The 15,470-nt window shown below is 33.6% G+C and overlaps 3 protein-coding genes across 3 annotated transcripts; all 3 read left to right on the top strand.

Moving 5' to 3' along the window:
• The first annotated feature begins 439 nt into the window (after positions 1-439).
• On the top strand, positions 440-2,218 carry LOC139904149 (early nodulin-like protein 14). Its single transcript, XM_071886088.1, has 2 exons — positions 440-703; positions 1,626-2,218. Exons 1-2 carry the CDS (start codon positions 514-516, stop codon positions 2,027-2,029), a joined length of 594 nt encoding a protein of 197 aa, XP_071742189.1. The 5' UTR covers positions 440-513; the 3' UTR covers positions 2,030-2,218.
• A 2,350-nt stretch (positions 2,219-4,568) lies between these two features.
• Positions 4,569-8,956, top strand: LOC139904150 (transmembrane 9 superfamily member 8-like). The gene is made up of 7 exons (XM_071886089.1): positions 4,569-4,818; positions 5,443-5,607; positions 5,689-5,798; positions 6,029-6,137; positions 6,237-6,349; positions 6,637-6,787; positions 7,560-8,956. Exons 1-7 carry the CDS (start codon positions 4,705-4,707, stop codon positions 8,715-8,717), a joined length of 1,920 nt encoding a protein of 639 aa, XP_071742190.1. The 5' UTR covers positions 4,569-4,704; the 3' UTR covers positions 8,718-8,956.
• A 2,407-nt stretch (positions 8,957-11,363) lies between these two features.
• On the top strand, positions 11,364-14,713 carry LOC139843074 (uncharacterized). Its single transcript, XM_071833153.1, has 5 exons — positions 11,364-11,411; positions 12,458-12,560; positions 12,650-12,835; positions 12,957-13,031; positions 14,504-14,713. The coding sequence occupies exons 3-5, from the start codon at positions 12,755-12,757 to the stop codon at positions 14,711-14,713; spliced, it is 366 nt and encodes a 121-aa protein (XP_071689254.1). The 5' UTR covers positions 11,364-11,411; positions 12,458-12,560; positions 12,650-12,754.
• Positions 14,714-15,470: the final 757 nt, after the last annotated feature.

Here is a 15,470-nt window from a genome sequence, read left to right on the forward strand (position 1 = left end):
AGTCAACATCTTAATCTTATCTATTAAATTCCATAAATATATTTCTATCTTGATCTACAAAATTATATCCACTTATATAAATTTATTTATTATTAATTATTTTCGTTAAATACGAAACCTTTAAAAAAAATAAAAAATACAAGGGAAACGGCTTTGTGTTTTCTCTTTTCGGTTATTAATTTAATTTCATTTATAATTATAATAATACGGAGTAATTGATTCAATTTAATTTTGAATTCAAAAAGATTGATAGTATTCGTTATCATTATCACGTAGGTACGAAATATCCTCGTATTCTCAAACGGCTACCCCATTTTATGTGCAACGATGGTGACGTGGCAATCATTGCCAGCTAGGTAACTCCCAACCCTACAACTTAACCACGCATCTATAAATTGGAATATTAGCACCTCTAAAACCCTACAATTTACAAAGTGAAGATAAACTTTCTTTTACATTAAAAAATAAAAACATTTGCATTTTGATTTAGTGTTGTTATTCTTAGAGATCGAAATGGCTGTTACTAGATGTTCTTTATGGTTTGTTTCATTGTCTTTGGTCATGTTTTTGATGAGTTTAGGTGCCTCGAATGCAACCGAGTTTGAAGTTGGTGGAAAAGGGAACTCGTGGCGCGTTCCTACATCGGCTACCGGGTTGAATGACTGGGCTGAAAAAGAACGGTTTAAGATCGGAGATGTGCTTGGTACGTAATGATTTCTATATTTTTATTTTTTTCAAATATATGAAGTCGGTTTATTTTTCAATGTTTGATTTGTTTGCTCTTTTGATAATAGATTCAAATTAATGTTGTGTAAGTTTGTTTTGATTACTTTGTTTCACAACTGGGGTTAATAAAGCGGTATACTTGTTTTGTTTTGTGCATCCAAATTTTTGTCAAGTATGTAGATCAAGATGTTTTTTTTTCTTTGTTACTGATAAAAATTTATAAAAGTGTTATTATAGGATATTTGTAAATGTGATTTGTTGTGTGGCATTTTTATATTTCATTTTCTTTATTTTTTAATTAGTTTTTTTAAAATCTTTTTGTTAAATGTTTAATTTAAAGAAAATACACAATATTTGATTATCAGTTTTTATTCGTAAATTAAACATTTGCTTTTAATGGAACGTTTTTAATAATGATAATGATTATTGTTATACATCCGTTACCATTTGAGGATTAGGTTTTTAATGGAACGTTTTTTTTTTTTTAGTTTGTATCCTTGTTCGTCTTTTTTATCCATTGATGAAAAGGCTATGTTTTTAATGTTATTTTTATTTTGCCAAAAAAAAAAAAAAATTTTTTTTGAGGATTAGGTATTTAAAACAATTTTTTGATTGCTTGTATTTGTTAAACTTATTGTTATTAAGAAAAGTACTTTAAAATCAATTTACATGAAGTGAATCTTATATAGTTATATGTTAATTGATTGATTATTTCCATTAACTTTTTTATTAAAATTCTTATATATTGAGGGTGCGTGTTATTTATTTGTTAAACATTCATTTTTCTCAATACTATTATATAATTTATTTATACGTAGTATATTTCATCTGTTTTTCTATATTATTATATATTTATGTAAGTTTTTTCATTTCTAACATTGTTGTTTTATGAAACTCAGTGTTCAAATATGACCCGAAGGCCGATTCAGTCCTAGAAGTCGAAGAAGGTGATTACAAAAAATGTATCAAAACAAAGCCTATCAAAGAGCACAAAGATGGCAACACAAAGATCACAATCAATGAATCAGGTGCATTCTATTTTATTAGCGGTGCTAATGGACACTGCGAGAAGGGTGAAAAGCTTGAAGTCAAGGTCTTGTCACTTAAACATAGTTCCATGGCTCCTTCACCGTCTCCTAAAGTTGCTCCATCTGCTCGTCCAGTTCCAGTTTCGCCCCCAACCGAAGCCCCTGTTGTAGCCCCAGCTATTGCTCCAGCTAGTGGCGTGGCTGGGTCGGGTGTTAGTGTTGCTGTTTATTCTTCAATGGTTGTGGCTACTTTGGTAGGACTTGCTATGGCTTAAGAAACGTGTTTTTTTTTCATTTATGATGTTTTTTTAAGAATTTTGTTTTTAGGTGTGATTTGGATTGTGTTAGTTAAACTTTGCATTATCTGTGGTGATTTGGTTTTAAGACTGTGGTTTATGTATGTTTTTTCTATGTTCGTTCTTGGTCTTTTAAAGTAATTGGTCTATTTTCTATCATTAATGATATTGGTGATTCTAGTTATTGTTTTTGTTTAATTTGTGATGAATTAGTTTTGCGTTATCGTGTCAAATGAATTTTCCGCTACGTGTTTTCGAGTTTTAGGCAAATTTGAAAGTATTTAACTGTAGATATAGAATGCATGAGTTTTTATAACTGTGATTAATAGTTACTAGTACTAACAAATAAAAAATTAAAATTACTCCATACTTTTAAGTTGACTCGATCCTTTTAATTTGAACCCATTTGAAGCTATATGAATGACCAGCTCTTTTTGAAGTAAATAAACGATTATATTTATTACCTTAAGATATATGAGCGCTTTTTATACCTCTTTCATTTTTTACCTCTTTTCCTTTGAATAACTCTTATATGCGAGATGAATGATATTATTTTTATTGTACAATAAAAATTGTTATGTTTCGTTGAAAAGTTATTAAATAAATGTATTTACTAATTTTTGAAAGATGAAAAGTTATTAAATGTATTTAATACGTACGTACATTTTATAAAAATGATTAGTTACTAGAGATTTTCTTCCATCCATTTCTATATTTATTGAATTTTGAGACAATCCTATTTAGTGAACGGGTTTTATAAAAATGATTAGTTACTAGAGATTTTCTTCCATCCATTTCTATAAAAGAAACAAGTTGTTACGTACAAAATTTTAAAGGAATTATATATTAGAAGCAGGGTCGGACTTTGGGCGGGGCTAAAGGTGCAACCGCACCTGGACAACACAGTCCAAAGGACATCATAGTATTGGTCCAGTTTCATATATACTAGGTTCATTAAGCCCAACATTTTAGCCCATATAAATAATAAATTGTTTTACAAAAACTAAAAAAAAGCCCATTATCATTGAAGTAAAATCAAATACGGAGTAAAATTGATTTGTCGTATCATTGGGCCATCCAGACGTTCTCTACTCTGTCTCCTCATGAATTCGACGATTCCCAAATTCCAAATCAAGATAATCAATTTCTTTGTGTTGTGTATTAATATATTTAGAGGGGGCAGGGAGCATATCTTTGAGATGTTCGCACCGGGCATTCAAATTATCAGAAGCGTCCCTGATTAGAAGACCAATTAAATTTATTGTTTTGTGTTTTTAATTCAGCATATTTAAAATTGATTTTGTGGGCCATACAAATAACCAAGTTTTTCTTAATTAATTAAAATTATTTATATATGGATTAGTTCATACCAAATACACAAGGATTAGTTCATACCAAAATTTAGAGGTTTTAGGCAAAATACGGAGGTTTTTGTGCAAATTATGTAGGCTTTGGGGCAAAATATGAAGACTTTTAGGGGGAAAAAAATTCACTTGGACCAAAATCGAAAAATCTAAATTTTTTGCACTGAAAATTACAAATTCACCGGGAACCGGCGCCCCACCCTGTCCCCACATATTTCCACCCCTGCGTGGGATTACGTGCGACTTCAAGGGTATATCGTTATATGAGAACTTTAAGTTTAAAAAACTAGTCTATCATGATGAAACGCTTGTTGGAGAAAACTTTATTACTTAAACTAAACAAAAAAATTTATTAGTCGGGAAAGATTTTTATTAGTTAAGAGTTTTATATAAAAGCTAAAAGTTTCAAAAAAACTTTGAAAACTTTATAACAAATATGACTTTTAGTTATTTCCAACTCGAAATATAAGAACCATTCAGGCTTGCTTGAGTGACCACCGAGTTGTCTAATGAAGCACACTATCCGGGTTCAATTTCTGGCTATGCCAAAGTATTCAAAAAGGGAGTGTGACTAGAGGGTGCGTATAATGCGCAATTCACCCGGTATCAGGTCTCTCGCTCGGGGGCTTGATTATCCGAGGTTTTACCTTCTATGGGGGAGCCAATGTGCTCGTTCATAGGAGGTTTTCCTTGCTTACCCAAAAAAAAAACTCTAAATATAATTAAATTGTTTTATACTATAGTACATTTATTTTCATCTCTTTTCATTCTCCCTTTTCAATCTTTTTTTTTCCAAGTAAAAAATTTGAGAACACGGCGTTAAGTAGAAACATACAAAAGTCAAAAACGGAGATGATAATTTAAGGATGAGCGAAAAAACCTAAAACCCGAAACCGTACCGGTACCGAAATATCGTACCGGTGATATTCGGTATCGGTATCAGTTTCTAGTTTAGACAAAAATCGGGTTCGGTATTAAACAGTTCGGTACCAGTACTCCCGATTTGTAAATAGAAAACTAAATTTAATTTAATATTTTAATATAAAGTTAAGGGAAAAATCCAACGGCTGAAAATAGTTTAGTCAAATCTCCACTCATCTTCTTGATGCAGGTTTTTGCCATCACTAAAACCGAACTCAAAATTCACACACAAACAAACAACTGTAGATACATACTACAAATTATATACATACAGAATTCTATAATAGAAACTGAGATATTCATAATACAGATCTAAACACCTAGATCTGTAATCTTCCATTTCCCAATTTCACTTTTAAATTTCATGATATGGCTAATCGATCGAATTTAGGGTTTCATTTATGGATCTGTGTTTTTCTTCTGTTATCAGTCCACGGATTATCGTTCTATCTTCCTGGTGTTGCTCCACAGGATTTCTTTAAGGTATATATTACTACTTTTTTTCATTTCAATTTGGTTTCTGTTATTGTTAGGGTTTCATGAGTTTGTGTTTTGATTATGTTTATTAATATTTATTTGATCATGAATGTAGCTGAATCTGATATATAGGTGTATTACAGAATTAGTTAAAATCTAATGATATATTTCATGTTTTTGTACATTGTTATTCTTATTAGCATTGGGGCCCCACAAACTGATAATAAGGCTGATGTAGTAGTAGCACATTTTATGCTGATTCTAAACTCAGTATGCGAATATGTGTGAGTGTGGCAATCAATCAGGCGTTACATTGTACCTTATGTAACCACAAAATTGATGGTTAACTGTAGTTAATGATCAGAAATGTTTACATGGATTACATGTAAGTTGCTGTATGTTTTTTTACATATAATCTAGTTTGGTGAATTCTTTCAAGGCAAGTGGCGACCTGATTCGACATTGTTGTTTATTCCTATCTATGGCGATAACCTATGACATATGTACTAAATTTAAATCAGCTATCTATTACCAAAAAGTCATACTGCATTTATGTGAGCTGGGTTAATGTTTCTTTTCATGTTGCTAATCTTGTTATAAAGTGGGTTAAAGTTTCTTTTCCTGTTGTAGGGAGATAAACTGAGGGTAAAAGTAAACAAGTTGGCTTCTACCAAAACTCAACTCCCTTATTCTTACTATTCCATCCCTTATTGTCGCCCAAATAAAATAGTTGACAGTGCTGAGAATCTAGGCGAAGTTCTTCGCGGTGATCGTATAGAAAATTCTCCCTATGAGGTAAATAAATATTACAGGTGCTGGGGATTTACTTCTGATTATGTACTTTGTTGCTCTGTTCTAATGACATTTGCATTGCAGTTTCAAATGCGAGTGCCACAGATGTGCAATGTTGTATGTCGCATTGTGCTAAATGAGAAAACTGCTAAAGAGTTTAAAGAGAAGATAGATGATGAGTATAGAGTCAACATGTAAGGAACTTATCCTACGAGAAGTATAATTTGAAGTGTACATAGGGATGTTTGGATATGCGATTTAAAAGATTATCTGAGAAGTTGCAATAATCTGTTTCTACTTGAACTGATTAACTAACTGTGACTATTTAGTTTCACATAATCTGTTTTAAGCCGCATATCCAAATACACATAGCGTTGCACTGCCAATTATTTGCATCATTAATTTTCCAAGCGTTTATCGACAGGATATTGGACAATCTACCTTTGGTTGTTCCAATGACAAGGTTTGAACAGAATTCACCTGTTTTATATCAGCATGGATATTTTGTTGGTCGCAAAGTACAGTATGCAGGAGTAAGCAACAAAATACCCGTTAATAACTATATATAATTATCTGTGATTTATCTGTTTTTCCGCCAGTTTGTGTTGTTTCTAACATCTGAGCATCTGCAGACAAAGGAAGAAAAATATTTTATCAACAATCATTTGACATTCACAGTCAAGTATCACAAGGACATTCAAACAGACTCTGCAAGAATCGTAGGATTTGAAGTTAATGCTTTCAGGTAATAACACTTATATAAGCTGTCAGTTTGAGACATGACTTTCATTTGAAGGTGGCAAAATGAGTGGGTTGGAGAACTATTCAAAACAGGTTTAGGTCAAAATAGCGTTTTTTTTTAAAACAATAGTTGATATAAGTTGACACAAAACAAGTTTTCCGAAGCCATTCTAGCTTCTTTTTAATTTTGCTGTTTAACCTAACAAACATAACCCGAAGTGACGTACTCAAAAGTAAATGAGCTGATTTGCCACAAAAGTGACCGAGTTGTGAATTTTTGGTTGGATTCAGTGTGAAGCATCAGTATGATGGAGAGTGGACTGACAAGACCCGCCTTAGTACATGTGATGCTCATGCAAAAAGAACGGTCACAAGCTCTGATGCTCCTCAAGAGGTTGAAAATAAGAAGGAAATCATCTTCACTTATGATGTCGATTTCCAGGTGAGTCTTACTAAGGATATCACACCGGCACACACACCCTTATCGCTAATATTATTTTTATATTTATAGGTTGCAACTTTGACTCATTTACTAGATATGGATTGATTTGGGTTGTTTTACTGTGCTTTTCACAAAAGGGCCGAAGACCGATTAAATTAAGTTTGTAGCTTATAACTCTATATAAAGGGGAACTTGTCAGATAGGTCAAATGGGCTGAAGGTTATTCATAGTTAATTTTTAATGCACACAATCGTTTAAATAGTCATTTTTAAAGATGCAAGCTTTTGTGCTAATATTGTTTTTGTGACAAGTGACACACACATTCTAGGTTGTAAAAGTTGCTAGTCGGCGACTAGTCGGCCGGTATCATTTTAATATGTGCTAACTGGACATTGACCAACTTTGACAATGATTTTGACTGTATTTGACCAACTGTGACTAAATTAATCCAACTCTGAACTAATAAATCCGGCTGACCGACCAAGTTGGACTTTTGTCAACTTTGACCGAGTAAATTGGCCAAGTAGGAAAATGGCAAGGGACTAGTTGAACTACTTTATAATCTTACTAGTTGGGGTGTCGGGGACTTGTTGGGTCTTGTTGGGGACTTATACAACCTTGAACACATTACTTATCTTAATAAATATACTAAAACGTGCTCAGAAAAGTGTTTGGGACAACCCAACCTGGTCGGTATCATTTTAATATGTGCGAACTGACTCTTTCAAACCTGCTGAGCCTATTTTGACCTGTACATGTCTTTGATCTACAGGAGAGTGATATCAAATGGGCATCCCGATGGGACACTTATCTTCTAATGGCAGATGATCAAGTTCACTGGTTCTCCATTGTTAACTCCCTAATGATTGTCCTATTCCTCTCGGGTATGGTGGCTATGATCATGTTAAGAACACTTTATCGTGACATCTCCAAATACAACCAATTAGAAACACAAGAAGAAGCCCAAGAAGAAACCGGCTGGAAACTTGTTCATGGAGATGTTTTCCGTCCACCAACCAACTCAGACTTGCTCTGCGTTTATGTTGGAACCGGTGTTCAATTCTTCGGTATGATATTGATCGCCATGATTTTCGCTGTACTCGGGTTTCTCTCCCCGTCTAACCGCGGTGGGCTCATGACAGCCCTACTTTTACTCTGGGTGCTCATGGGTATCTTTGGTGGGTACGCATCAGCCCGTCTTTATAAAACATTTAAAGGAACCGAATGGAAATCAATCACTCTCAAAACAGCTTTCATGTTCCCGGGAATTGCGTTCGCTATTTTCTTTGTACTCAACGCTCTAATTTGGGGCGAGAAATCCTCAGGTGCTGTCCCGTTTGGTACCATGTTTACGTTGGTGTTTTTATGGTTTGGGATTTCGGTTCCACTTGTTTTCGTGGGAAGTTATATTGGGTTTAAGAAACCTGCAATTGAAGATCCGGTTAAAACCAATAAAATACCAAGACAAATACCAGAACAAGCTTGGTACATGAGCTCGGCCTTTTCTATACTTATCGGCGGAATACTTCCGTTTGGTGCAGTCTTTATCGAGCTCTTTTTCATATTGACCTCAATTTGGTTACAGCAGTTTTACTACATCTTCGGTTTCCTTTTTATTGTGTTTATCATATTAATCGTGACGTGTGCCGAGATCACGATTGTGTTATGCTACTTTCAGCTTTGTAGTGAGGACTATCTTTGGTGGTGGAGATCATATCTAACATCAGGTTCTTCGTCTTTATATCTTTTTCTATACACGATTTTCTACTTCTTCACAAAGCTCAATATCACGAAGCCGGTTTCTGGTATTTTGTACTTCGGGTACATGTTAATTGCATCATATGCGTTCTTTGTACTCACTGGTACAATTGGTTTTTATGCATGCTTCTGGTTCACGAGGCTCATTTACTCTTCGGTGAAGATTGATTGATCAATGAAAGGGAAACGATTAGTAATATGTAGTTTTTTGATGGTTTATAGGACGTTAGGCTACTTTACTGATGTTTAGTTATACAAATTGTTCCCCAAATCGGGCCTTTTTGGTACTTGGATTTTGTTGGATGGATTTATCGTATCCTCCCTACATAATATGTATGTAGAGATTAAGGAGGATTATCAAGGAATCTTTTTTCATATTGTTGAGTACGTATGTTTATTTCATGGAAGATGAAATTACCTTTGTCTTGAATCTTTTGTGTTGTTATGAGCCTGGGGCCTACTTTCATGTATCACCTTCTAAAATCATCATAACAATCGCCAATGCTGCCACCGCTGGTGATGGCACTGGGCGACATCTGTATTAGTTACTACTAGCCAATATTGTGATACATGCGGCATCTGTATTAGCCAATTTTGTTATGTCGTGGTTTGCCTTGGTAAAATAAGTCTCCTCTTGTATTGTTTACACTCTGAAGTTAATTTTGTCTTACGAAGTGTTGAGTATGTATGTTTTTTTAATGGAGGACATCATCTTTGTCTTAGATATTTTCTATTTGTATCACCTCTAAAATCATCATCACAAATGTCGTTATACCAATGCTCAATGCTGCCACTGTTGGTGATGGCGTCGCAGCGGCATCAGCATTAGTTTGCAAACAGGAATCCATCTAAGTTCATCTCCAGATTATTTCTTTTTTGTTTCTTAAAAAGAAGCAACTTGGTGCATGCAAATCCCATCACCGGATACAAATCCACCCTTGGACTTCGGTCCACCCGCAGACAAAGAAATATGCCCATTTGAGCCCGATACCAGCCCAGAACCTGAGGCTACAAACTGCCCACCAACAAATAATGAATGAGACCCATCTACTAATGAATGAGACCATCTACTGAAGCAGGCAAAGTATGTTATAATGCATTTCCAGAAAGTTTTTTTTTTTTTGAACGGCTGAATTTATTAAAACAAACTAGCAATGAGCTACAAAAAATACAAAAGTTTACAAAGGATTACATAGCCAGCTATTCCAAGGAGGAGCAAATTTACTCCTACTTTTTAACCAAGAAGAAAACAATCTAACAAGATCAAAAAGATCTTCTTTTCTAATACGATTCGAGGTAAAAAGAATATCGTTTCTGAGACGCCATAACCATCAAAGAGTCGCTAGGAAGATACATAAGATTATGATACTTGTCGAAGTTGTCGTGTTGTGATGAGAACGCGAAAAGATCCAAGTGAAAAAGTCTTCCATGTTGGAGAAAATAGGACACTGAAGGTCGACCCAAGTGCAAATACGAGTCCAAAGGGAAGCTGCGACGCTACAAGATAAGAAAGTATGATCACGAGTCTCGGATTTGGAGTACGATATTTATCTACTAATTAAATTAAATTATACTAGCACTAATATTAAAATTAGGATTGTAGTCGTCAATATTGGTTCACTGCCCAAAAAGAATTTAAACATGGAGTGAGCAATAATCTGATATTGGATTTGGAGTACGATATTTATTATAATTATTTATTTGTGCAATACTTGTAATGTACATTATTAGCGAATCTATAGAATATTACTGGTAGATCTAAAATATTATATTGAAAATATTATTAACCTTACGATATGGAGTGACTAATTGTTATAATTCTTTCTTGTAAAAGTACTAGTGCTTTGGTTCATGCTTGAATGGTTTGGCCCATTTAAACAAAATATTTTTTCTTTGATAATCTGGTGTTAATATTATAAAATTTTAACGTCACATTTAGAAGTGTTGTATATCTATATCCAATGTTGTAAAAAATCCGATTACTCACCGATTAATCCCCGTTTACTCATTTATCAGAGCAACCAGTTCCGAATTTTCAAAATCCGTTTAATTAATCAGTCAACGCCGATTGATGGGTCAAAATCGAATTTGGTAATCAAAGTCGGCCAAAGTCAAAATTGATCAACATTTTAACATTAATTTTTTTTTTTTAACAGTGATTAGGATCACCCGAGGGGGACTTTTAACCACCCGTTGCGATCATCTCCCGTTTCGACGATGCCGATGCAGCGATAAACCCCGCCCCCATCGCTGCCCGGGAGGAAACCTTGAAACCGATCCAAGGGCACGGTCAAGTAAAACCCCCCTCCCCTTTACCCCCCCAAACGATATGGGAAAGGTGCCATGGGTGGATACTTCATGGCAGAGATAAAATTGTGTTTTTAATATGTAGCCAACGGAGGTCGAACTCCTGACCTCCCCTAAAGGAGGCAGGCCACCAACCGCTGAACCACATCACAATTTCTATTTTAACATTAGTTTAAACTAGAACCTTAGAGTTTTTAAATAAGATGAACAATTTTAGAAAATTATGCTAAAGTTTATGTTTACGTTCATGGTTTTCTTCTATATTATTATTATTATTATTATTATTATTATTATTATTGGTAAGTGAGGAAACCCTCGTACGAACGAGCACATAGAAGATAAAATATCGGGTAATCAAGTCCCAATTAATCCCCGATTAATTCCCGAATTTCCAATTACTCCTTTCAAAATCCCGACGGATTAATCCCCGAATAGCGAATTTCAATTAGAAGAAGAGCAATTTTTATTATCTTGTTCTTCAAGAAGTATGGCTCGTGTAATTGCTAAGGACAACCTCACTCATCCTGCTCAGATTGATCACCCGATTGATCAACCAAAGGTCCCTCTCTTATCATAATAGTATTAAAATTAGATTATTCATATAGATTCCGTTAGTATTATATGATCAATTAATTTCTCATCATACCTATAAAATCTAGTTGTGAAACCTTTAATCTTTATGTAAATCTTGCTCAATTTTTAACGTTGATTATGTTTTGACTAATTAGATGGATAATTGTATTGTGATAGTCTATTAAGTTACATTGAATTGCACTTTCTTGGTTCCTAATAAAATCAACTTGTTCATCTAAAGATTAAAACCTAGTGATTCCCGGATTCAACTATGGGTTAAATTTTTGTCATTTTATCTTGTCCAAATTGCTACAGTGGTAATTATACTTTGTGTTGTTCGACATTATTATTTGCTGTTATAAACACGAATCAAGTAGTTCTTTGTTGATTTCATTTCAGTAATAAAATTGAAATAGATAACCTGGTGACTTATTAATTCACCTGATCTTGTTATGTCTTTGAATTGCCTTGATTAAGCTTTTCGATAATAGATCTTTGTGTTACATAATTAAAAAGCTGCAAATGAAATCATATGAATTTTAGTTATTGATTATGAAAGTAGGTTACATAATTAAACTTAAAAAGAATATAAATATAAATATTCTATTTTATAATTCGTAATTAGTGTTACTCAAAGCCTTTCATTCAATTTTTGTATCTATATTAAATCTAATCTAATAAAAAAGAAAACAGAATTAAAAAGGGAAATTGAATGTTTTATTAAATAAAAAAATACCTTGGTTTGGTTGATACGGTAATTTCCACCCCGATTTCTTCAGGGCTATGATCCAACGGCTCAGATTCGACAAAACGTACAAGTAAATAAACCCCCGCTTAAGTTAAATTTAGTTTGATTTGATAATAGCTTCTCCACTAAGCTAAATATAAAATAGGGCACAATTTCATTTTCCACTTAGCTAAATATAAACTAGGGCGCCAATTTCAATTTCGCTTAACTCCAGTTGCAATCACAATGATGATGCAAAGTACTTCCTCAAATACGATGGATAATGGATACATATTCTTCTGCAGAATCATTGCTACTTTCAACTCTCGTGACAGATTAGGAACAGGAAGAACTTACTTAGCTCTACATCCGAATTCAATCGATTTTTTTCTAATCAAGAGATTTGAGGTATTTCATTAATTTATGTTTTAGAGTTTTTAAATTGAATTGAATTAGTTATAATTAATTGCAGAATTAACATGATATATTTTGCGAAGGAACACGATTCAAGTGCTTACACGACAGAAGACCTAACCGGTCCATCACCGACTGAACTGTGGCTCTGTTTCAAGATTTTGTGGGAAGTTGATTGCAATAGTGATATGCTACGGTTAGTGTTTGGGGAGGGCGAAGCAAATTACGCAATAATTACGCCATCAATGGATGTGATTTTGGTTAAAAAGGTATATAAATTTATGGAATTCATGTTTAATCCGTAATAAATTACTAACTGTTAGGAGTAGTTATTAATTATTATTGAATAATTAATAATTATTAAATTAAAAATTTAATAATTTATTATAGGTTGAAAAGTCTTTGGTTTTCACACTCATGGGGACACTACCACATTTACCCCCGGTATTAACTACTCATCTGCAGGTATTTTTTTAATTAATTATTAAATTAAATAAATTATTAATATATGTTGAAAATGGAATATACTGTGAATGTGAATGTGTTTTAACTTTTCAATTTATTAAAGGAGGAAAGATCCTTAACTGTCTTGGGCGACACAACACCTCAAACTACTCCATTAACTACTGCTGCACAGGTATAAATTAAAACTTATTATTATTATTATTAGAGTTAAAGTTAATTATACCATAGTTTATTTGCTTATTTTACATATCTAGCTTGCTAGTTAGAAAAGGCAGGCTACAAACTTTGGTTTAAATATGGTGTACTTGTTTTGTGTAATATAGGTTTCTGTATTGGTTTAATGTTGCTCCCTCTGCAACTGCGTGTATTTTATTTGTAATATGCTCGAGTAGCAGCTGTGCTGTCGTGTCCTGTTTGTAATGGGTTGGGCCCCCTTTTGGCCCTCGTGTTATAATATATTTGTGTTTCTAAAAATAAAATAAAAATAAATGGGTCTAAGTTGCCATCTCACACCTATACATAACATACAATACATAAGTACATATACATGTTGACTAATGGTTTCAACTAGTTATTGAACCCTCGCTTCGCGCCGGGGGCTCGATTTTTAATGTATTTTATTGCGTTTAGTAAAATTATTTTGTGGCTAACGATGATGTCGTTGAAGCGCAACTCGAGTCGAACTAAAATGTATAACCCGTGAGAGATTTAAATGTTATTTTAAATTAACAATATATATGCATCTCCGCGTTTCGCTATGGAGTTGTTGACTTTTAAAAAATTTAACGCAAAATCAACGTGTATGAAAAGTACCCGAAATATTTAGCGTTTTTTAAAAAGCGTCCGTTTTGCGTATAGCTAGTGACATTGTGTTCCTAAAATTATTTCGAGTTTAACGATGGTGTCGGAAAGATTTAACTCGTTGCGAGCGAGAAGATATCACCCGTTGAATATTTGGGTGGAGTTTATTCAAGATTTTTTATGAAAATGGTTATTTGACACTTTACCCCCTGTTTGGGGGGTCGATTTGAATTTTTCAAAAAAGTGTGGGGGCCTTTGTTGGTAAAATGAAATTTAGTTAAAAATAAAAAAAATTAAAAAAAAAAAGGTGAAAAGGCGAAAATGACCCTAATACTATTCATAACTTTTGTCTGTTAGTTAATTTGTAAATTTGTGATCTCTTTGCTTTAGTGTCTTTAGTTTATAACAGATGAGGCACAAGATGCTAAAATGAGTCTCAAGTTGCGTGACATAACATTAAAAGTCATTCATTTTTTAAATCTTGTTTTCATTTTACAAATAAAATGTATTTACATGTTTGAATTTGATTTAGAAATTTTATCTGTTTATGATCATGACTATATAATAATGAAATATGTCAAGTACTGATTATAATCGGCAATCCAGTCTTTCTTTACGTTTGATAGTTTTTTTTAACCCCGTTCTAAACGTTTTTGTTGATTTTTGTGCAGGATGCGTCTGTTGAGACGAGTGAAATGAGCGTGGATGGCTCATCGTATGATCGCTTTTCGAATATGAGTATAGATGGATCGGGGTTTTCAACCCCGATGGCTAGTGGCGAAGAAGATAATATGAGCGTTGATGGCCCCTCATTTGCTTCAAGCGTGGGTTCACATTCACTGCGTGCTATTCCGATGCACAAGTTAACACGTCTAATTTGAGTGGCGAATGCTCTCGTGTAGGCCCATCTGAGTGTTAGATTGATGCTTGGTGAGGTGTTTAATTGTACAGAGGTTAAAACATTATGTGTTTGTTTGTTGTAGTTTCGGGTCCCTAGTTTGAGTCATATTCTTAGGAATCTTCCACCAAGTGTCTCTTAAATTTTTTTTCCTCGACATACATATACATAAAAAGATTATAAAAATGTTAAATGGTCATTAGTTTGATGCATGGGTGTTTTTCATGAGTTTCTTGGTGCATGTACTCCTCCTAGTTAGCTTGCTAGTCGAGTGTATTGTATCAAACAGAATTATTTGTATATGGCAGCCTGATACCTTTATTGATGAACACTTAAGAAGATTGTTGACGAAGCAAACAATCATGGAATTCATGGTGTTGTTAAATCATTGTCTCATGTCCATTACCAAATTGCAGATCATAGAAAGACTACGAAGCTCAGGCAACGAACATCTTATGAACTAAACTTCCTATCATAAGCACTTTGAGATTCACTAGGCACTCCATTAGGCAAACAACACTTGTGCATGGATTCCAATAAATTTTCAGCTCAACTCTGGGTCGATATAAAGGATCTTTTGAGTGAGAAGGATATAAACTGTATATGTACTTCAAAGTTTTACTATTTTACCTAACATTAAATCGTCACTTTCAATAATATACCAAGAAGTTGGTCATCATTTAAATTTGTGTAAGGTTATAAGGACCAAAATAGGACTGTTAAATTATGAACCAGCGTAG

The sequence above is a fragment of the Rutidosis leptorrhynchoides genome, chromosome 4, assembly GCF_046630445.1.
Source record: "Rutidosis leptorrhynchoides isolate AG116_Rl617_1_P2 chromosome 4, CSIRO_AGI_Rlap_v1, whole genome shotgun sequence".
Lineage (NCBI taxonomy): Eukaryota > Viridiplantae > Streptophyta > Magnoliopsida > Asterales > Asteraceae > Rutidosis > Rutidosis leptorrhynchoides.